The sequence below is a fragment of the Odocoileus virginianus genome, chromosome 19 (assembly GCF_023699985.2).
Source record: "Odocoileus virginianus isolate 20LAN1187 ecotype Illinois chromosome 19, Ovbor_1.2, whole genome shotgun sequence".
NCBI lineage: Eukaryota > Metazoa > Chordata > Mammalia > Artiodactyla > Cervidae > Odocoileus > Odocoileus virginianus.
Window position 1 is genome coordinate 14,251,819 of NC_069692.1, and position 22,826 is coordinate 14,274,644.

The following is a 22,826-nucleotide window of genomic DNA, read 5'->3' on the forward strand; positions in this document are numbered from 1 at the left end:
CCATCTTTTGAGATGTCATTTTTCCATGCTCTGGACATAGAGTTAATGTCAAGGCCATGTAAGAAAATGGAAGTAATATGTTACATTCTTGCTACTCAGTGTGTGTTCTGTGAACCAGCTGTGTAAGGGTCTCCCGAGAGATTGTTAGAGATGCAGAAGCTCTGGTCCCAGGCCAGACCCACTGAATCAGAATCTGCAACTTCCTAACATCCCCAGTGGATTTGTCAATGCAGTGTGTGAGAAGCCCTGTTATACTCTAGTGTAAAAAACAAAAATAAAAGCAAAACCCTTCCTGTAAATGCATCTGATATTGCTTTGTTTTTAAATATGAAATATTTAATTCTAGCAGATATTCTCAAAAATGTCCTTTATTGACACATCTTGAGTACTCAGGGTAGTTGCAGTGAGAGAAATAGATTATGTCTTCAGTCTATTTACATTTGAATGAGGGGGAAAAAACGAATTGAGAATCAGACAAGCGGAAAAACACACATACAAACAAACAAAAACTAAGAATTCAGTACCTGTAGATATCAAATGATTTTCTTAAAGTTTCCGGGCATTTAACTTGCCCTATCTGTTGTTTCAAATGAAAATAAATGTATTTCCTGATGAAGGAACTTTAATGATCTGTGTGTGTATGTGTGTAGGTAATCATAGCCTCATATAATGTCCATTAGTCACTCCTCCCCTCATAATATATTTAAATGGAAATAGCATTTACATTAGTGATACATTAAATAAAAATTGGGTTCCCCAGGTGGCACTAGTGGTAAAGAACCTGCCTGCCAATGCAGGAGATGTAAGAGACTCAGGTTTGATCCTTGGGCTGGGAAAAAACCCTGAAGGAAAGTACAGCAACCCACTCCAGTATTCTCACCTGGAAAATTCTATGGCCAGAGGAGCCTAGCTGGCTGTGGCCCAGAGGGTTGCAGAGTTGGACCCGAATGAAGTGACTAACACATGCACAAAATAAAAACTGCAATATTATGTAAACAACCAGGCAAATCTACTAAATTACTTCTACCCCTATCACAAACCACAGCAAGTCAGATTTGAAACCACATTTCCTATTCTTCTTTCAGGTTTGTAAAACATCCTCAGCAAACCCAAATCATTTAGGTGATTCTCCAACTAGTTCCCATGGCATCATTTTATTTTTCATATAAAAACACTTAACATACTTCTATGATCATATTACCTTTTCTATTTCCCAGTTTAAATAGAAATTAAAAGATGAGGATCATTTTTTATATCTTTATCCCCACAGTGCCTATTATAATGTCAGGAACATTTTAGACACTTGATAATGTTTGATTGGATGAAAAAAATATCAAATATGATATATTTTTGAAAAAAACATAAACATGAATAACTCTTAAATAATTTATAATATCTAATAATCTCACTTTCACCACATTAGGTATTCCAGGGTAACGTTCCCACCATTTGGCCATAACATATATTCTTACTTGTGTACGTATGCAGAAAGTTAAATTAGAGCATACATCAGAGAGATATAAACATGGAGAGACATGAAGAATGATGACGGGTGTAATCAGTTTTAAGAGTTTTAATAACTAAACATTATTATCTAATATTTGACAAAATGCAGTAATCTAAATTTCTTGAAATTTTTTCTTGCAACTATTGGGTAATTTATTGATTCATTTTCTTCTTTTCATACCATTTTGTAGACTTTAAGGAAACTGCATTGGCTTATATATAAAATCAATCAGATTCTTCTGTAATTTAAAATGGAAAACAAAATGAATGAGTCATGAATGAGCATTCTGTGTTGGGAGAAGGTATATGAATAGCAGAAATCTGTGGTTCATGAAAGTAAAAATGAAAGTTGCTCAGTCCTGTCCAACTCTTTATGACCCCATGGACTATACAGTCCATGGAATTCTCCAGGACAGAATACTGGAGTGCATTGCCTTTCCCTTCTCCAGGGGATCTTCCCAACCCAGGGATCGAACCCAGGTCTCCCTCATTGCAGGCAGATTTACCAGCTGAACCACAAGGGAAGCCCAAGAATACCAGAACTGGTAGCCTATCCCCTCTCCAGGGGATCTTCCGGACCCAGGAATCGAACCAGGGTCTCCTGCATTGCAGGCAAATTCTTTATCAACTGAGCTATCAAGGAAGCCTTAATATATTTAAAATTTAAGAAAATAGCACAACATTATATGTTCTTTTTCTCAGATATACTTTTTTCTTTAGTTTACAAGGCTATAATATAGTCTTTTTAAAAATGAAAATAGCTGTAAAACTATTTTAGAGAGACCCAAGGAGACTTATAACTGATTTAGAACTTATTATTTTTTTTGTCCTTAACAGCTCCAAGTGAAAAACACATTAAAGCAAGTATGTTGACTAAAACTTGAAAAAACAAAAAGCATATTTCAGCAGCTTACTCATTTAACTTTCTGCTTAGACAGTGCTAATGCTAATTTTTAAGGCTGACTTACCAAATGTTCCTTGCTCTGATTATGTGTTGTGTTAAACAAATATGCATACTTACTCAACCTTGTATGTTTTGTGAATCAGTTCTTAAGATTTACCTACAGAACTTTCATTTGTAAATGTTAATTTGTCTAGATCATAACATCTTTTAGAATCGTTTGTATTTTTGTTTCCCATTGTACGAATGATAAGTGATCTTTTCAGTTTTTTTTAAACATAATAGGCAATTTTCCTAATGGTTAATCACTTGATCAAACCAGGAGGCAACATAATTTGTCTACCAGTGAAAGTTATTGTGTCTTTAATGAAATGAAACTCCCTACAATTTTATTAATTACTCCTACAATATCATAATTTTTTAAAGCTTTCATCCTCAAAATTTTTAAAATTTATATATTTTTAATTGAAGGATGATTGCTTTACAATATTGTTTGTTTCTGCCATACATTAACATATATCAGTCATAAGTATACATATGTCCCCTCCCTTTTGAATCTTAGATTTTTAATAACTATCAACTGGTAGCTGTAACATACTGTGGCATTTGCATCTATGAAATTTTGACAATACACTAAAGAATAAATGCTTTTTTCTTTGTTGGTATTTCTCAATTAGATGAAGTATCTAACAGATTGTCATTAATGACAATTATTTTAGGAAAAATGGTGTGTGAGCTTAGAAAAAAAATATTCTTTCAGCTTCTCTAAACTTTGTCTTAGATCAAACCACATTTTTATGCATTGTGTGAATATGTTTATATTTTCCTTTGATTTAGAGTTACATAAGTATTAACGACAGTACTAGTACAAAAAGAGAATACATGTTTTATTTACTGCCAGGTTTTTGAGACAGAGTATGTCATTGGTGAATATATCAGAGAAAAATGGAAGATATAATGTTGTGTAGCTTGGTGTCTTTTTAAAAATTACAGTTGAAAGTGTTTACATAGACATTTTAGACCTTAAGGAAAGGTGTAACATGAATCTAAATTCCACTTATGTTTTCATGAAAATTTTTACTTGAATATAAGCTGATTAGAACTTCGTATTACTGAGTATTTAGTATGCTAATACTCAGTCTGTAGAAATGCATAATCAAGAAAATATATAAAACAAAATTGATAATTTTGCTGCAGTGATTCAGAACTTTAGATTGGAGATTACTCTGAAAATGAACATTTTCTTCCTAGGAAAATGTGACATTTAGATAAAAATACTCTTTTGCAATGAAAAAAAAATTCTGTAAGTTCTGCTATCTATGAAACACTATCCAATCAAGTTTTGAAGAGATCAGCATCTTTTGCAGGAAATTAGCAAATTTAGCTTGCCAAATCATCTTAGACTAAATATAAAAGTCTCAAAAGAATTGATATCCATTTACTTGTATAGTTGAATGATTGAACTTGACATAGGCATTATCTCCCAGTATAGAAGTTAATTAAAAACAATTCATAAATTATTTAAAATCTCTGCTAGCAACGTGACCGTCCATTTCCCCAACTAAGAACTTGGTTTTGTTTGTTTGTTTGTTTGGGGGTTTTTTTGGTCTTGAAACCACACAACAGAAGAATATTTCCATAGCTTCCATATATGGTGAGCTATTTATAAAGTTAATGCCTAAGTCATCCCATTACAAATACTATTGAAAATTCCTTCTGTTACTCACAAAGTATGGGCCACATAGTATTGTGTATATAACCTGAATATTCAGGATATGATTTTACATTATCTTAAATTATGAGAGCAAGTGAGCAAGTGAGATGTATAGTTTAATATAAATTAAGTATTTATGGGATAATTGAATTAACAAGGGAAGGTGAGATTGACAGGACAAGTGCAAATCTATGGAAAAAGTAAAAGGTAATTTGTCTTCAGCACTCAATTAAAGGAAATAACTAGAATGTGAGTTGAATTTGTGGTGTAAAATTATTTGTTCTAGGTCCTAAGGAAATCAAGATTAGTATAAGAAAAACACTGGAGGACATAGACTAGTTTAGAGCTATATCACTATAGGGTGGATGTTCTCATGGTGTCATGAGCTTGAAGAAAAGAGAAATCATTCTGGTTCAATGATGTAGCATGCACTACGGAAGGGCACTTTCTGCCTCCACGTGTAAAGTTATGCATCAGTGATTATGTGGATGGAAGAGAAGTGCCTTATACCAACAGAGATGCCAAACCTAGATTTACAATTTCTGCAGGTCAATAAAGATTCCATTATAATTGTTATTGTTGAATCACTAAGTTGAGTCCGACTTTTTGTGACCCCATGAACTGCAGCACACCAGGCTTCCTTCTCCTTCACTATCTCCCGGAGTTTGCTCAGACTCATTTCCATTGAGTTGATGATGCCATCCAACTATCTCATCCTCTGTTGTTCTCTTCTCCTCCTGCCCTCAATCTTTCCCAGCATCAGGGTCCTTTCCAGTGAGTCAGATCTTCACATCAGGTGGCCAAAATATTGGAGCTTCAGCTTTAGCATCAGTCCTTTCAGTGAATATTCAGGACTGATTTCCTTTAGGATGGACTGGTTGGATCTCCTTGCTGTCCAAGGGACTCTCAAGAGTCTTCTCCAACACCACAGTTCAAAAGCATCAGTTCTCCAGCACTCAATCTTTATGGTCCAACTCTCACACCCGTACACCACCACTGGAAAAGCCATAGCTTTGACTAGATGGACCTTTGTTGGCAAAGTAATGTCTCTGCTTTTTAATATGCTGTCTGGGTTTGTCATAGCTTTTCTTCCAGGGAGCAATAGTCTTTTAATTTCATCATTGCTATCGCCATCTGCAGTGATTTTGGAACCCAAGAAAAAAAGTCTGTCACTGTTTCCATTGTTTCCCCATCTATTTTTGCCATGAGTGATGGGACCTAATGCCATGATCTTCGTTTTTTGAATGTTGAGTTTTAAACATTTTTAAACAGCTTTTTAACAGCTGTTTTAAACAGTTTTAAACAGCTTTTTCACTCTCCTCTTTCACCTTCATCAAGGGACTCTAGTTCCTCTTCACTTTCTACTATAAGGTCGTATCCTCTGCATATCTGAGTTTATTGATATTTCTCATGGCAATCTTGATTCCTGCTTGTGATTAATCCAGCCCAGCATTTCACATGATGTACTCTGCATATAAGTTAAATAAGCAGGAGGACAATATACAGCCTTGACGTACTCCTTTCCCAATTTTGAACCAGTCCATTGTTCCATGTCTGGTTCTAACCATTGCTTCCTGACCTGCATGCAGATTTCTCAGAAAACAGGTAAGTTAGTCTAGTATTCCCATCTCTTTAAGAATTTTCCACAGTTTATTGTGATCCACACAGTCAAAGGCTTTAACATAGTCAATGTAGCAGAAGTAGATGTTTTTCTTCAAATTCTATTTTTTTTTTTCCTACAATGCAAAATGTTGGCAGTTTGATCTCTGGTTCCTCTGCCTTCTCTAAATCCAGTTGTACATCTGGAAGTTCTCAGTTCAAGTACTATTTAAGCCTAGCTTGAAGGATTTTGATCTTTAGCTTGCTGGCATGTGAAATTAGTACAATTGTGCCGTAGTTTGAACATTCTTTGGCATTGCCTTTCTTCGGGATTGGAATGAAAATTGACCTTTTCCATTTTCATACTGCATTAAAAAAATGCCTCAACACACCCAGTTCTCCTTCCTGCAGTCCACTGCACATCCCCCCCAACTCCTTACCACCACATTGGATAATGTTATAGGGGTTGATGATATGACTACTTATTTTCAAGAAGGAAGGGAGTGAAACAAGTAGATTTTTAGCTGCAGATCTTTTACACTACTCTTGGTGATCAAGAGGGAATATACTTGACAGTGCTTAGCAAATACATTAGACATCACTCTCTTTTTCCAAAAGAACACTTCAAGGACCAGTATTCTTCAAACCTTTGTAAAGTACTGCCATACATTGATTTATTCCTCTTATCAAGGACAGCAGGGCTTTGATAATAGTTTCTTGTGCATATTTGATCAGCCTGTGGTCAGTTTGAATTATGAGTAAAAAAGATACCAAAGACCCAGATCAGAGCCAAAGTCTAGTTATTTTTAATTGTGGGTCTAAATTTGAATTAAATAACAACAATCAGGAATTTTTCATTTCTTGGTTTTAGCACCACACTGGATTTTTGTGTTATGCTCAACCACCAAGCCTGACTCTGCTTATCACCTTAACTACATTTCAATACCTACATGTGTGAGTCACACAACTGCACACATCTATCTCTTGATCTACCAATATATGTCATGATCTTCCAGGAGTATCCAGTATGCAGAATTTAAAACCTAAGTGCCTTTGAATTTATTCAAATATATGATACTAGAAGACTATTTGGGAACAGCTGATATTACTTAGAAAGTGACATGGATTTTTTACTCAGTTTTAATATTCTGTCATGGAAATTGCTGGGGAAAAAGATCTATAGGCCTGACCTAGTAGATCTGATATCAGTGAGATGTGTCTAGACCACAGGTTTCCTGTCCTATATGACACTGTATCTCAGTCATTTAGGGCAGACTGGGTTTATTTGTATTATTCCAGAATAATAATTACTAGCAACTCTTTTCACCTGCTTAGTTTGGATGATAAATTATATTATCACTACCCAAATCACATATGATGCTGCCTGATTGAACTTAAAATAGCACTGATACAATGCCAGGTGCTGGTTAGGGAATTTAAGTACCATAAAAACTAGACTGTGATAGACCTGGGACTGATTTAGATTGTAGGACAAGATGTGCTTCTTGTTTAATCCTACTTATAAAGCCACAGTTGGTGTCCTGGGTGCCATCCTGAAACTGGAAAATGTCATGGTTCGGAGCTTAAGAATATTCATCAAGTTTGGTTCAGAGAAAACCAAGCTAGATAAAGGAGTACTAGCAGAAGTAGAATCTGAGTTCAGTTTAGAACAAGGAAGCAGGGAGGAAGAGGAAAGAGTTTCAAAAGAGAAAATCAGAAATAAACTTTATGGAAGTATAATGAGTACAGCAAAATAACACTAAAATGTATGACTATTGAGACAAGTGCAATGTGACTTGAGTCTTATTAATAAAGCAATCTCTTGATATTGTGCTTTAAATGATAGCATGGTATTGGGGCAGATCTAAAGTTTTCCAGTAGGACAGGAACAAAAGAGACCTAAAACAATTCCACTTGATCAAAATCTGATGTAAGAAAAAACAGCCATTTCAATAGAGAATGAAGAGATTATTTTTGAGTCTTGCTGATGCAGTTGGTATTCATTGCAAAGAAGTAATTTATTCCTACTTTGTACAACTTCAAAATATCAATTCTGGATGGTTTAGAAATTGAACAAAACAGGCATTAAATAAGTATAGGAAGATATTTTTTATATTACTTTGAAATACTGTTGAATCTCAAAAATTACATGCAAATTCAAGTCATAAAAAGTTTAACATATTTTATTATATTAAAATTAAAGCCAATCAATAGATACCATAAAGAGATAAAAGACAAGCTACATATTTGGAAAAGATGTTTGTAGCCTGTATTAGTAACTAGAGATCAGTAGTGAAAAAAAAAAAACTCTAAAAAAGGACAAAGAACTTGATAGAATAGTGGGTAGAAAAAATGAATAAAAGATATAAGCAAGTATCAAAAATAAAATGAGAAAGACACAAAATGGCCTAAAAATATATCAAAATAGATTTAGTGTGTTAATAATAATGAAAATTTTCTTAAAATCACAGTAATACAATTTTACACATATCAAATTGACCCCATTACAAAAATGGAGGAAAATATTCATTCTGGTGATGGTTATGCTATGAAACAATAGAAACTCTTACATATACTGTTGTTATGAATGTAAAACTTTGGAAAAATACGGCATTTATTTAAACAAGAGCAGATGCTATGACCTAGCACTTTCACTTCTAAGAAAATTTTTGCACATTGCACCAGGATTCATATGCAGGAATATTCATAGCAGCATTATTTATAATAATACAAAATTGGACAGGACCCAGTGTTCATTGGCAGGGGAATAGGTAACATGTAGAATATTTATACAGTGGGATACTACACAGCAGTGAAAGCAATCAACTACAGCTACTCATATCAGCATGACTTGTGTAAAAAGTTTAAGTAAACAGTGAATCAAATAGGAGAGTGACAAAAACATGAGGGGAACAGTAGGGGCTATGGCAAAGGTTTTGTAGAGACTACCTGGAAGCAAAGCAAAAAAACATTAATTGGCTGTGATGTATATTGCCTTATTTGGGAAAACTTAGTTATTTGGCTCTTATGATAATTGCTCTTGAGTACCATTTTCTTGATTCAAGAAAAATCTTGTTGACTCTGCCTTTGGTTTCTTTCAGACCAGTAAAGGCACTAAAGCTGTTAAAGTCTAGTAGGCCATCTTGTTAAGCTATTTTAACACTGCATCTCAGCACATTTTGAAGGAAGCCAATTACAAGAATTAAAAAAATATAATTCGATTTATATATCACTAAACAATAAAACTCAACCTGTGTATACTGGCCTTACCTTTGTTTGGAGATAAACTCATCTAATAAAAAACTATAGAAAAATAAAGAAATGATTTATACAGAAATTATGGCAGTGATATTCTGAGATGAAGAGAGAGGTATGCAATGAGTAGTAAGACAAATAAGAGGTTTCAAAGGCTTTGGTGATATTTTATTACTTAAGCTTACAGGGGGTTGGAAAGGTATGCATTTTTCACAAGGATTGTATCTTGGAAGAGAACTTCTGTATTACTTCACAACTGATTACAAAAAACTTCAAGCACATTAAAGCTAAGTTTTCTCTGCTGCTTGCTTTGCTCTTAGGTGCCAGATACATTTTATCCTTTAGGTAGTTTTAGTCTTGTCTGACTTCAAATACTCTAAGGTATTGACCTGGCATGTCTAATATCCATTTCTTGTTCTTTAATATCTGAATTTACAGAGACTGAACGAACCAAAGAAGAGGTTGGTTCTGCCTCATCGAAAAAAGGTCAGTGCAGCTTAAAGAAAAAGATGTCATGACTGTAACTTCTTTACGCTAAAGTTTCTAACTTAATGTATTGTCTAATGCTTATCAGTTCAGTTCAGTTCAGTCGCTCAGTCGTGTCTGACTCTTTGCAACCCCATGAATCGCAGCACGCCAGGCCTCCCCGTCCATCACCAACTCTCGGAATTTACTCAAACTCATGTCCATTGAGTTGGTGATGCCACCCAGCCATCTCATCCTCTGTCGGCCCCTTCTCCTCCTGCCCCCAATCCCTCCCAGCATCAGGGTCTTTTCCCATGAGTCAGTTCTTCACATGAGGTGGCCAAAGTATTGGAGTTTCAGCTTCAGCATCAGTCCTTCCAATGAACACCCGGGACTGATCTCCTTCAGGATGGAATGGTTGGATCTCCTTGCAGTCCAAGGGACTCTCAAGAGTCTTCTCCAACACCACAGTTCAAAAGCATCAATTCTTTGGTGCTCAGCTTTCTTCACAGTCCAACTCTCACATCCCAACATGACCACTGGAAAAACCATAGCCTTGACAAGATGGACCTTTGTTGGCAAAGTAATGTCTCTGCTTTTTAATATGCTATTTAGGTTGTAAGTGTCTTTTAATTTCATGGCAGCAGTCACCATCTGCAGTGATTTTGGAGCCCAGAAAAATAAAGTCAGCCACTGTTTCTACTCTTTCCCCATCTATTTTCCATGAAATAATGGGACCGGATGCCATGATCTTAGTTTTCTGAATGTTGAGCTTTAAGCCAACTTTTTCACTCTCCTCTTTCACTTTCATCAAGAGGCTTTTTAGTTCCTCTTCACTTTCTGCCATAAGGGTGGTGTCATCTGCGTATCTGAGGTTATTGATATTTCTCTAGCAGTCTTGATTCCAGCTTGTGCTTTCTTCCAGTCCAGCATTTCTCATGATGTACTCTGCATATAAGTTAAATATGCAGGGTGACAATATACAGCCTTGACGTACTCCTTTTCCTATTTGGAACCAGTCTGTTGTTCCACGTCCAGTTCTAACTGTTGCTTCCTGACCTGCATATAGGTTTCTCAAGAGGCAGGTCAAGTGGTCTGGTATTCCCATCTCTTTCAGAGATCCTTATAGAAGAGCCTTATTTGTTGATTTTATTCTTTCACTGATATGGAACAAAGTCACTTTGCACAAAATTTGTAGTACCTATGTTAACAAGGCTTGTCTTCAGTACTGTGATGCCAAAAATTTTTATTCTTTTAGGGTCATAAATTAAAGATAGTAATTATAGTCCTATTGTAAGTTCACTGTTGAAAATAAATTGAAGAAATGCAACTGTGTAAACTCCACAGAATCCAATCATCTGGAGAGCATTCAAACTCAGTACACTGATTTGTATGTTTAGGGTTTGAACAAACAGAACTTTGCCTAGTAGAACTTCCATGAACAATGTTCACTTTATGTAAGAATAGTGTAAAATTAGAAAATACGTTCCTTGGGATGCTTGCCTGGAAAGAAACATATTAGGAAGTTTGGAATTTAAGTTTTTAAATCTATTTTTCTTGTTATATCTAATCAGAAGCAACCATTATGTGAATATTGACTCCTCTTAGTTGATACTCTAAAGAATATCTTTAAGAACATTAATATATGTTAATAATATTCAGTATGATGAGAAATTTACATGTTCTCCATTCAAAATAAACTGGGATAATATTGAAATTTGTGATTTTGCTTTACAAATAGATATGAAATCAGTAATATATCCAGTATCTTTGGAAGAATCTTAAGGCACAGTTTAGCAACCCTATCCTCCACACACACATATACAAACACTACACATATACCCTTTCCCATATATGCCACTAAAATGACTTAACGTTTTTCTTCTTAAAAGCTCTTTATTGCATATGCTCTTTAGGAAAATATGTATCAAGGCTGTAGGGAGATATATATATGATACATATCCACATTCCCAAGTTTTATATATATATACATGGATATATTTATAAATGTATATATATTGATAAATGTATATATTAATCAAGTAAACTATAAATTAATATGTTATTTATATAAATTAGTGTATAAGTTACTATACACATGTATATACTGATGAAAGACAAAAAATTAAAGGATACTTAAAGGAAATATAAACTGTACTGTAAGATAATACTTAATTAGAACCAGTTGAATTATTTAATGAGTTTGCTTTTTCAAATATAACTCTACTTATTATTCTGAATTTATAGTAGATAGAAATGAAATCTGTTTCTTAGACAGCTTTTTTCTTAGTAACCTAGTATTTGTGATGTCATTTTTGAGATAAGTGACCATGATACCTGTTTCATGAACATGTTTTACTAGGTATCGATTTGCCATAAGTGGCAGAGCCTTGAATTTATTGGAAGCCCATATTAATATATGTCATTCTTTTATGAGGTCTTATTCTGAAATCACTTTTGCTTGTCTGCATTAAGTGTAATGTGTGAGTAAAACCTGGGTGCTTCAGAATGGATAATTCCATGGTGTCAATAACAAGGCTAAGGGTCTAAATACAGTTTCAGAGAAAGTCATAATCTAGGCATGGATACAGGGTACATGGATCTAGTAAGTAACTATAAGGTAAGGACATCTATATATGTTGAAGCAAGATTAGAAGGAAGGCAGAATTGTGTTCAGAATCTTCAGCTGTGAATGTGACCAGTGGGATGTCCAAGAGCAGTTATATGGATTTTATCTGGAATTACATTTCACATATTGAGCCTCAAGAAATCTTTGATTGTCAAGACAGTCTGGAGACAGAGTTAAGAAGGAAAGATTTGAAAACTAGTAGCTGACCCATGCACGACTCTGAATCACTTGGAGCCTAGATATTTAGGGTAGAAATATGAGCACACATAATATGGAGTTCCTTAATAAGGCTTCCCTGGTGGCTCGGAGGTTAAAGCGTCTGCCTCCAATGCTGGAGACCCAGGTTTGATCCCTGGGTTGGGAAGATCCCCTGGAGAAGGAAATGGCAACTCACTCCAGTATTCTTGCCTGGAGAATCCCATGGTCGGAGGAGCCTGGTGGGCTACAGTCCATGGGGTCGCAAAGAGCCAGACACGACTGAGCAACTTCACTTTCAGATTCACTTTCAATATGGAGTGAGTCAAGTCCCATTATAGTAAACAGACATACTGAATTAATATTGAATCTTAATTTATTGAATTCACTGAAATATTCAACCAAGAATGATCTCTGAGTTTAGAGTAAGGCCAAGCATTTTGGTTGGGATTAATTAGAACTGATTGCTAGGCTCAGAATGAAATGCAAGGAGGTAAATAACCTGTTTATGAAAATAGAGTGTTGGCATTAGTTACTTTGCCTCTAGTTAATCTTAGATCTCATACCTCAATCATTAATTTAAATATGACTCTACATATTAGATTTCCTTGCATCTATAGAAAATGAACAGAAACAAGTGTTCCTTCCAAAGCCGCCATAAATATTTTGAAACTCAGGTAGGACTTAACCAGTCTGACAAGTAAAAAATAACATTTAAAGGAGACTCTTCTCATTTGTCAGGTAGTTTCATTTCTCCTTATCAGTGACAATTAATCACACATGAAATATATATTGTTTCATCATACATATAGTAACCAACCCCCAAGATTGCCTTTGGGCTTTCTTTGTTTTTAAGCTACTGGACTTTATTATTCTACATTGAGGCTTGAACTAGGAACTGTGTTACAATGTTTAGTGGAAATTACTGATTTTACGATTGTTTTAAATGTTCAAAGTTAGAAAAATAATTAAATACTTTAAATTAATCACAGTGTGCCAGTTTATATCTGGTATAAATTGTTTAATCTTAAGCTTGCTTCTAAGTCAAATTTTATTTGGAGATATATAGTATTAAATCATCAATATGATAATTATCTTACTGTTTTATATTTGTTTTGAAGTTTTCAAATACTTTTCACTTTCATTCAACATATACTTGTGGATCATACACTATGGGAAAACTTAAAGAAATATTCACATATTACTTGAGCAATTAAAATCATGAATATATGAACCTTGATTGGCTCCATGAGTTATTTAGGCCTCATTTTTTTTGGTTTTTTTTTTTTTTTTTTCTTTCAGCTAAATGTTTTCCATATGATCATAGTTTATGTTTGAAAGCCAACAGGGTAAATAGATAAATAGAGATAAAGTGCCATAGGAGTTTAAAAATTATTCTTACCTTAGGAAAAGCAAAAGATTTGCTGTAAAAGGTGACTTTAAATTTAAGCCCTAAATAACAGGTAGTCTTTTGTTACATAATAATTAGTTGAAAGAGTATCTTGGGCCTATGTAACAGAGGAAGGAAAGCAGAGGGAAACTGCATGGTGTCTATGAAATAATAAGAGTCTCAAGAATACAATATGAATTAATACAACTTGTGCTAATAATGCTGTAAGTGGGCCTGATTTTAAAATTCAGCTCTATCTTATGAGCCCTAGGGAGTCAATGAAGAATTGTAAGTATAGGAATGATACTCAGACTTTTGCTTTAGAAAATTAATAGACACTTGCTCCTTGGAAGAAAAGTTATGACCAACCTAGACAGCATATTAAAAAGCAGAGACATTACTTTGCTAACAAAGGTCCGTCTAGTCAAAGCTATGGTTTTTTCAGTAGTCATGTATGGATGTGAGAGTTGGACTATAAAGAAAGCTGAGCACAGAAGAATTGATGCTTTTGAACTGTGGTGTTGGAGAAGACTCTTGAGAGTCCCTTGGACTGCAAGGAGGTACAACCAGTCCATCCTAAATGAGATCAGTCCTGGGTGTTCATTGAAATGACTGATGCTGAAGCTGAAACTCCAATACTTTGGCCCCCTGATGTGAAGAACTGACTCATTTGAAAAGACCCTGATGCTGGGAAAGATTGAAGGTGGGAGGAGAAGGGGACAACAGAGGATGAGATGGCTGGATGGCATCACCGACTCAATGGACATGAGTTTGAGTAAACTCTGGGAGTTGGCGATGGACAGGGAGGCCTGGTGTGCTGCGGTTCATGGGGTCACAAAGAGTTGCACACAACCAAGCGACAACTCACTGACTGAACTGAGGCTTGTTAGGAAGTTTGGCAATGATGTAGGCAATGTCCATTAGGATCTGATATTAGTCATGAAATTGGAAAGAAGGGATATTATATGAGCACTATTATAAAATAGATTCTATGGAACTTGACAAGGTTGTCCAACTTTGCAAGGGAAAAGTTCAGAAATTATCTAATAAAAAGTTTTGAAGCTGAGTACTAGAAGAATATCAGAGGAGGAAAGGGCCCCCCACCCCAGTATTCTTGCTTTGGAAATACCATGGAGAGAGGAGCCTGGTGAGCTACAGTCCATGGGGTCACAAAAGAGTCAGACAAACTTAACTAGTAAACAACAACAACTAGAAGAATATTATTTAATATAAATATGAAATGATGAAAATGAGTAATAAAATGGGTAATAAAAATGAAAAAAAAAGATAAACTATTTTGTGAGAGAAGACAAGATTAATTTTAGACATTTGAAGTAAAGTGCTGTGGCACATGCAAGTAACATCAAGTGAATTAAGTCAAACAAAGGCATGTGTCATCTAATTTTACACATGAGTAGAATATAAAAAACAAACAGAAAACTAAAATAAATCAACAAAGAAAACAAAACCTAACATGTAGATATAGAGATCAGAGTGGTGGGGAAGGTTCAGGGGGGATGAATGTATAAATATGATAGTAAAGATTGGAAACTAAATTTTTGGTGGTGAGCATTCTGTAATGTATTCAAAAGTAGAAATATAATCTTGTACACATGAAAGTTTCATAACATTATTAATCAATGTTACCTCAGTAGTATTATATAGTAAGATATAAATACTCATGCCACTAGCTTTCATTTGAGAAAGCATCTTTTGGTATCTTTATAATAAAAGTGAGATTGAGGTTTGCTATAAGCTGGAACTTTGCAGGTAATTAAACAGTGATAAAGTAAATAAAAAGAAAACAAACCTGAAACTGTAGAAAACCAACTTCTCCACCTCACAGTTCCTTTCAGGACTGTCTGTCCATAAATAAGGCATTACTGTATAAGAATGATAGCTACTTTGTTTCCTTAGTAGCTGGAATCTCTGAAGGTGTGCAGCACAAATCTACTTTTTCGCTTAAAATAGACCCCTCCAAATGTTGATCAATATGAATGGTGTGATCCAAATGGTGTGATCACTCATCTAGAGCCAGACATCCTGGAATAAGAAGTCACATGGGCCTTGGGAAGCATCACTATGAACAATGCTAATGGAAGTGATGGAATTCCAGCAGAGCTATTATCAAATACTAAAAGATGATGCTTTGAAAGTGTTGCACTCAATATGCCAGCAAATTTGCAAAACTCAAGAGTGGCCACCAAACTAGAAAATGTCAGTTTTCATTCCAATCCCAAAGAAAACAATGCCAAAGAATGTTCAAGCTACTGCACAATTACACTCATTTGACATGCTAGCAAAGTAATGCTCAAAATTCTACAAGGTAGGCTTCAACAGTATGTGAACCGTGAACTTCAGGATGTTCAAACTGGATTTAGAAAAGACAGAGGAACCAAAGGTCAAATTGCCAACATCTGATGATGGATCATAGAAAAAGCAAGAGTTTTCCAGAAAAACATCTACTTCTGCTTTATTTACTACTCTAAAGCATATGACTGTGTGGATCACAACAGTCATTCTCAACAGATGAGAATACCAGACCACCTTATCTGCCTCCTGAGAAACCTGTATTCTCGTCAATAAGCAACAGTTAGAACCGGACATGGAAAAATGGACTGGTTCCAAATTGGGAAAGGAGTACGTCCAAGCTATATATTGTCACTCTGCTTGTTTAACTTATGTGTAGAGTACATCATGCAAAATGCTGGACTGGATGAAGTTCAAGCCCAATCAAGATTGCCAGTACAATGTCAATAACCTCAGATATGCAGGGGACACCACCCTTATGGCAGAAAGCGAAAAGGGACTAAAGAGCCTCTTGATGAAAGTGAAAGAGGAGAGTGAAAAAGCTGGCTTAAAACTCAGCATTCAAAAAACTAAGATCATGGCATCCAGCCCCATCCCTTTATGGCAAATAGGTTGGGGAACAATGGAAGCAGTGACAGAGTTTATTTTCCTGGGCTCCAAAATCACTGCAGATAACGACTGCAACCATGAAATTAAAAGACACTTACTCCTTGGAAGAAAAGCTATGACAAACTTAGATCGCATATTAAAAAAGCAGAGACATTACTTTGTTTTTATGGACCAACAAAGGTCCATATGGTCAAAGCTATGGTTTTTCCAGTAGTCAAGTATGAATGTGAGAGTTGGACCATTAAGAAGGCTGAGCACTGAAGAATTGATGCTTTTGAACTGTGGTGTTGGAGAAGACGCTTGAGAGTCCCTTGGACTGCAAAATCAAACCAGTCAATTCTAAAGAAAATCACTCTTGAATATTCATTGGAAGAACTGATCCTGATGCTGAAGTTGAAGCTCCGTTACTTTGGCCACCCAATGCAAAGAGCTGGCTCATTAGAAAAGACCCTGATGCTGGGAAGGATTGAAGGCAGGAGGTGAAGGGGGTGACAGTTGATGAGATGGTTGGATGGCATCACTGATTCAATAACATGAGTTTGAGCAAGCTCCAGGAGATGGTGAAGGACAAGGAAGCCTATGTTCTGCAGTCCATGGAGTCACAAAGAATTGGATGGGATTTAGCAACTGTACAACAATAAAAAGCCTGATATTACGTGCAGAAGACAACATGCAACCAAGTTGGTTTTATTTCTGGAATGCAATTTCAAAAATCAACATAATTATCCATAATAATATAAAGGGAAATTAAACTTTTCATAAATGATGCATTTGATGTATTTCATATTAAAGTAGAAAGTAACTTCCCTATTTTGAGACTATATATACAAAAACTATTAACAAATATTATACTCAATGGAGAAAATGGAAAGATTTCTCACTGAGAATTGGAAAAGACAAGGATGCTATCAGCACTTGTATTAAATATTATACTGGGTATTCCAACCCTTGCAATAAAGTGAGAAAAAGAAGTAATTTGTACAGAAATAAGAAAATTAAAAATAAAACTTTATTCACAGGTGAAATTGTCTATTTGAAAATTTTTTTTTGAAAATTTCTAAAGAATCTACAAATGAATTATTACAACTGAGTGAACTTAGGAAGTTTCATATAAAACTCTTCTCTTTTTTTGCTCTGGTTAATATCATTAACTTTTTGAAAAGATCATGGTCATTTACACTGCAGACACTTTAGGTTTTCTATAATAGTTTCTTCAGAATATTTCTTAATATGTTCTTTATATCCTATGTTTGATTAAACTAAAGCTTGGCTTAACTTGATTTCATTTAAATGCTTCAGCAAGGATACTTCAGAGGTGATAACTGTTGTATATCACCCTGCCTGTCATTAGAAGTGCAGAATGTCTGAATGTCCCATTATGAATGAGTCGTTTTAAGTTTCATCAGTGTGTTAAGTTGGTGACAACCACATTTTCACTTCAAAGTTGCAGCTCTTGAGGGTGAGCTCGGGTATGATGGCAATATTCAGTTGCCCATTCATCCTTCTAATAGTTGCCAATGTCCTCTGAAGATCCTTGCTTTAATCAGTTATTTCAGTTCATTGACTTTGTCTGAACTCTATTTCTTGGATGTATAAACAGGTAAACAGATAATTCTACTGCTCCACCAACAGCAGTAAAATCTCAGTAGTTCTTCAGAAATAGTACCAAAGTAATACTTTTTTTTTTTTGGTTACTTGTAATTTGGATGACTTCATTTAGTATTTAGGCAAATCTCAAGCATGGCGACACTGTCCTTTGAGCTAATTAAGCGATATTAAGTATGAATTTAAACGAGCACCTTGTTGACATTTTCAAGATGCTAAGTGGTTCCAGCAATAGCCTGGAATGTAAGTCGATTAATCATAATCGTATCAAGCAGAACTCTTCACAGAGCTTGTTTATCAAAGCAACATGTAAAAGAGTAAGGTGGGAAACAGTATGTAAAAACTAGTAGGAAGAGGGCAAGGGATTATTTTTATTTCTCTAATTCTTTAAGAGTAGACTTATAATAGTAGGTTTCTGTTGAATTATAGAGAAATGAGAAGTATTGAAAAAGCTTTAAAAGAGCCTGTTTAGAAGAAATCTTTGGCATTGAATGAGTTACAAAATGCCTTTTTGTGCAGAAGCAGCATTTCCATTGGAACTTTTATTTAAACCTTATCTCTACTTTGCAGCTGTACCTGGAAAGAAGGAAGAGAAAACAACCAAGACAGTGGAGCAAGGTAAAAAAAAATGAAGGAGGTTGACATTATCTTCTTTAGAAAGACAACAACGTGAGGAGGAAAGCACTGGATTCAGACAGGCGGACGACAATAACCTTTAAATCGATTGCTTTCTATCATTGTCCTTGCACGTTTCTCTGTGCCAGGGAGAATGTGAGGTGGCAATCTGGGTTTTTGTTCTTTTGTATAACTAAACTCTGAGTGTAAGTTCAGAGCAGGAAAGCTCCACAAACTGCTTAATTACACCAAGAACAATGCTGAAGATTGTTGGGAATAAGGAAAACTTTCAGGCCAATTGGTAGACATTGTTTCCTGTGTGATTTGTGGTTTTAACACCACCTGATTGATCATAGTTTAAAGAACAGAGATGACACAATTCTGTTTATGCAAGAACAATTTCTACTGCTTGAAAAATAATATGTTAAAACAAAGTGAAAAACCAGCAATACAAGTGAATTACTTGAGTCTGTATTACAACTTCAGCAATTGATTCTCCCAAGAGGTCTAAAATTTCAGTATTATAAATCACAATGCTATAAATAATGCATTTTCTTTTTACTTATGCAACTATATAATAAACATATCACTCTAGAATATGCTTGAGGAAAATACTACAACGTAGTAGAGTAAAAGCATTTGAGGTGATGTTGTGCCTTCTATTAGAGCTCACATTGCTAATGATTTTAATTGTTGTCCCCTCAATCCTTTGGCTTTTAATATAATATATTATAATATTATAATATTTACTATTAATTATAATCAGTAGGTGAGGTTAGAACTAGCATAGTTTTGTCAAGAATAAAATGAAAATAATTTCTCCTCTTAGAGACAAATTTCTAATATCAGAAATTTAGATATTTTTACATAAGTATATTAAGAAAATCATTCAAACCCTCACATTTCAGATAAGTAAACTAAGTCAAGGGTTGACTAATTTAAAGAATTAGTCAAGGATTGACTTCCTTGGCCTTATCAAAATAAAAATCACATTGAAAAAGTTTTCAAATTCATTTTGGTTTCTGCAGAGTACCTGGACTTTTAGAGTTCAGTTGAATGTTTCTGTCAGCCTCTTTTTGAGGCGGATATGTTTGTCTCTGAAATATAAAGTTGAGGTATAAGAGCATGGATCCCAGTCTCAACTTGTTGGCCTTGATAATGTTCTGAGCCTAAATTTCTTCTCTAAAAAATAGGGTTAATTATACTTGACCTGCCTGTCTGACAAGATGTGGAGTTCAAAATATACGTGAAAGGATATGAAAAAATGTAAACTCCTAGTTAAGTATTTAGTATTTACTAGACCTTTTTCCTTATGAAATCAGCTTCAGTATAAGTGAGAATCAGATCACTTTGCTTTCATTAAGCTTCATAGTTTTACTCTTCTCTAGTATAAAGGTGTTGGATGCCCATCTTATGGCATTTGCAAATTGTTTTTATAACCACAGCAAATTAAGAGAAGACTTACTAGAATATAAAATGCCCACACTAATAATAGTACCTAACATATAACTGATTTAAGCACAGATTGTTTTATTTCTTTTTACCTTCATGTTCGTGTCAGTTTATTAATTACATAACGTTGCCTCAGAAAGTTCAGAGACTGGAAATGGCTCTTAAAGTCGTGAATTTACTCCTTCGAATGATTTTATAATTCATTCTTTTACTAAACTCATTTTATTTTATAAACACTTAGGCATTTGGCTTATATAAAAATGAGTCTTTCAATGATTTTAATATTGATTTAGTAAATCATTACAGTTTTAAATAGTATAAAGCAATGGCTTCATATTTTTAAACTACACAGATCATAAAAAATAGGGTATTTGGATTACTTGAATATTTTTTGATGATATATCTATGACAATTTATATGAAAAATATATTTTGTGATTTTAATAAATTAAGGAATTTATGTGAGAATAAATCACTTACATTCTATAGATTTCATCATAATATTCTAATATTTATTCCTCAGATGATGTTTGACTATTGTGTAGTTCTCTTATTAATATAGATTTTATATTTAGAAGTATAAATAATCTAAAACCAGTTCATAATGCATTGAAGTACAATTAAATGGTTTATAAAGAGTTATTTTCAATATTTTAAATTTGAACTTACAAACTCTTTTAGGGACAAACTTTTACTTGTACTTCTTAATAGGTTTCAAATACACTTTCTGACCTATGTAAAATTGAGTATATTGAACCTCTGGACCTATTCTGCATTATGATTGCTAGGGAAGCATTGATTAAGCTAAACTTTATGCTATGGAAAATTCATATAGAAATAGGTGAAAAAAATTTTATGTTAATGTAATTTAGTAAACTGGACCTCATATCATGTAAGAATTAGAAATTTAGTTAATTTAACTTTTGCAAAAGTCTAAAAGTATACCTCTAATTTTATCTGCAATTCATTGAGGGATCATGTGGTTTCCAGTTGTTCTCATAAAGATCGTACATTGGCTAGACAAGAATTTTGAGTGTTAAGAAAATCTTTATAAATTTCCCCACTTTAATGATACACACACATACACACACACCACAAACACCATTAGCAATTTCTCTTTGTTTAGAAAGAAATTACCTAGAAGCATCAGGAGACACAAATATATTCCACAGTACATGTGGCTGTCGTTATAGTGAGAACCAAGGAATGCCAAAGATAAATCACAACACACTCTACTGTATGAGGATTTGTCTTTATATTTATTGTATATTATATTTAGAAAGAATACATCACATTTCATTGGTGGTTTAGTCACTAAGTCATGTCCAACTCTTTGTGACCCCATGGATTGCAGTCAGCCTAGCTCCTTTATCCATGGGACTTTCCAGGCAAGAATACAGGTGTGGGTTGCCATTTCTTATTCCAGCAGAACTTCCTGACCCAGGGATTGAACCTATGGCTCCTGCAACTCCTGCATTGCATTGCTCTTTACCACTGAGCCACCAGGGAAACCACTTCAATGTAATTTCATTTCATTAAGCTTGGTTAATTCACATTTCATTAAGCTTGGTTTATTTATTGATATTTAATTTGATATTTAATTTCTCATATTTAGTGTACATTTTTCTCCTTGATATTACTTTTCAAAATTGACCTGTCCCCCTAAGTCCAATTTCCCTCTCTCTTTTTTAATCTTGCTTTCTCTCAGAAGAAAATCTTTGGTAATATTTGCTTGTTACTAGCCAGAAGATCAAAGCAGTCACTCTCAGGAAGCATTCAGTGAAGTCTTACTTACCGGGGCAGGGCAGGAGACCAGTCAAGACAATTAACTTTAATGATCTGAGTTGTAGATTAGAGTCCCAGCATCTCCTTATTTCTAATTTTCTTCCTTCAATGTGATTTCAATCTAAATTTTGGTGAAGAAAATAGTAATAAATCAAATCACTCACATATCATCTTTCTTTTTCTTTCATTCATACCTGTGCATGATATCACTTAAAGCTTTCTTTAAGAATTTATTCTAAGGGATTCTAACAATGCTGGCATGTAGGAAGTATTCAATAAGTACTTGTGGGTTGAATAAAAACATAGAGGAATTGTTGAAGAAAGGAATATTAGGTGATGCAGATTGCAATAATCTGTTTCTCTAATACTGTACAATTATGATATTTTAGTAAATCACATGTGATTTCTGATAGCAAAAGTTGTCAAATATTTTGGAAACCAGAGGATAACTGATTAAATCATCCATCTACCCTTATTTTAAAGTAAAAACATTAGATGAAATTAATAATTAAACCTGCTGCTGCTGCTGTGCTATGCTGTCATGTCTGACTCTTTGCAGTCCCATGGACTGTAGCCCATCAGGCTCCTCTGTCCATGGAATTTTCCAGGTAAGAATACTAGAGTGGGGTGCCATTCTCCTCTCCAGGGGATCTTCCAGACCCAGGGATTGAGCCCTCTTCTCTTGCATCACCTGCATTGGTAGGGAGATTCTTTACCACTAGCACCACCTGGGAAGCCCAACTAAATACTAATTGATAATTAATTACACCATTATTAGGATCTTTGTAGAAGGTATT

At 34.6% G+C, this 22,826-nt stretch overlaps 1 protein-coding gene across 27 annotated transcripts in view; it reads left to right on the forward strand.

The window, feature by feature from the left end:
* The window catches only part of TRDN (triadin), a 386,030-nt gene that overhangs the window by 264,012 nt on the left and 99,192 nt on the right, over nt 1–22,826 (forward strand). For 25 of the 27 annotated variants that reach the window (XM_070449854.1, XM_070449856.1, XM_070449855.1 and 22 more), the window contains 3 exons: nt 2,344–2,370; nt 9,414–9,461; nt 18,749–18,796. In XM_070449854.1, coding sequence (XP_070305955.1) covers nt 2,344–2,370; nt 9,414–9,461; nt 18,749–18,796 — 123 coding nt within the window. The remainder of the gene's footprint in view (nt 1–2,343; nt 2,371–9,413; nt 9,462–18,748; nt 18,797–22,826) is intronic. The other 2 variants (XM_070449860.1, XM_070449871.1) reach the window with 1 other exon arrangement.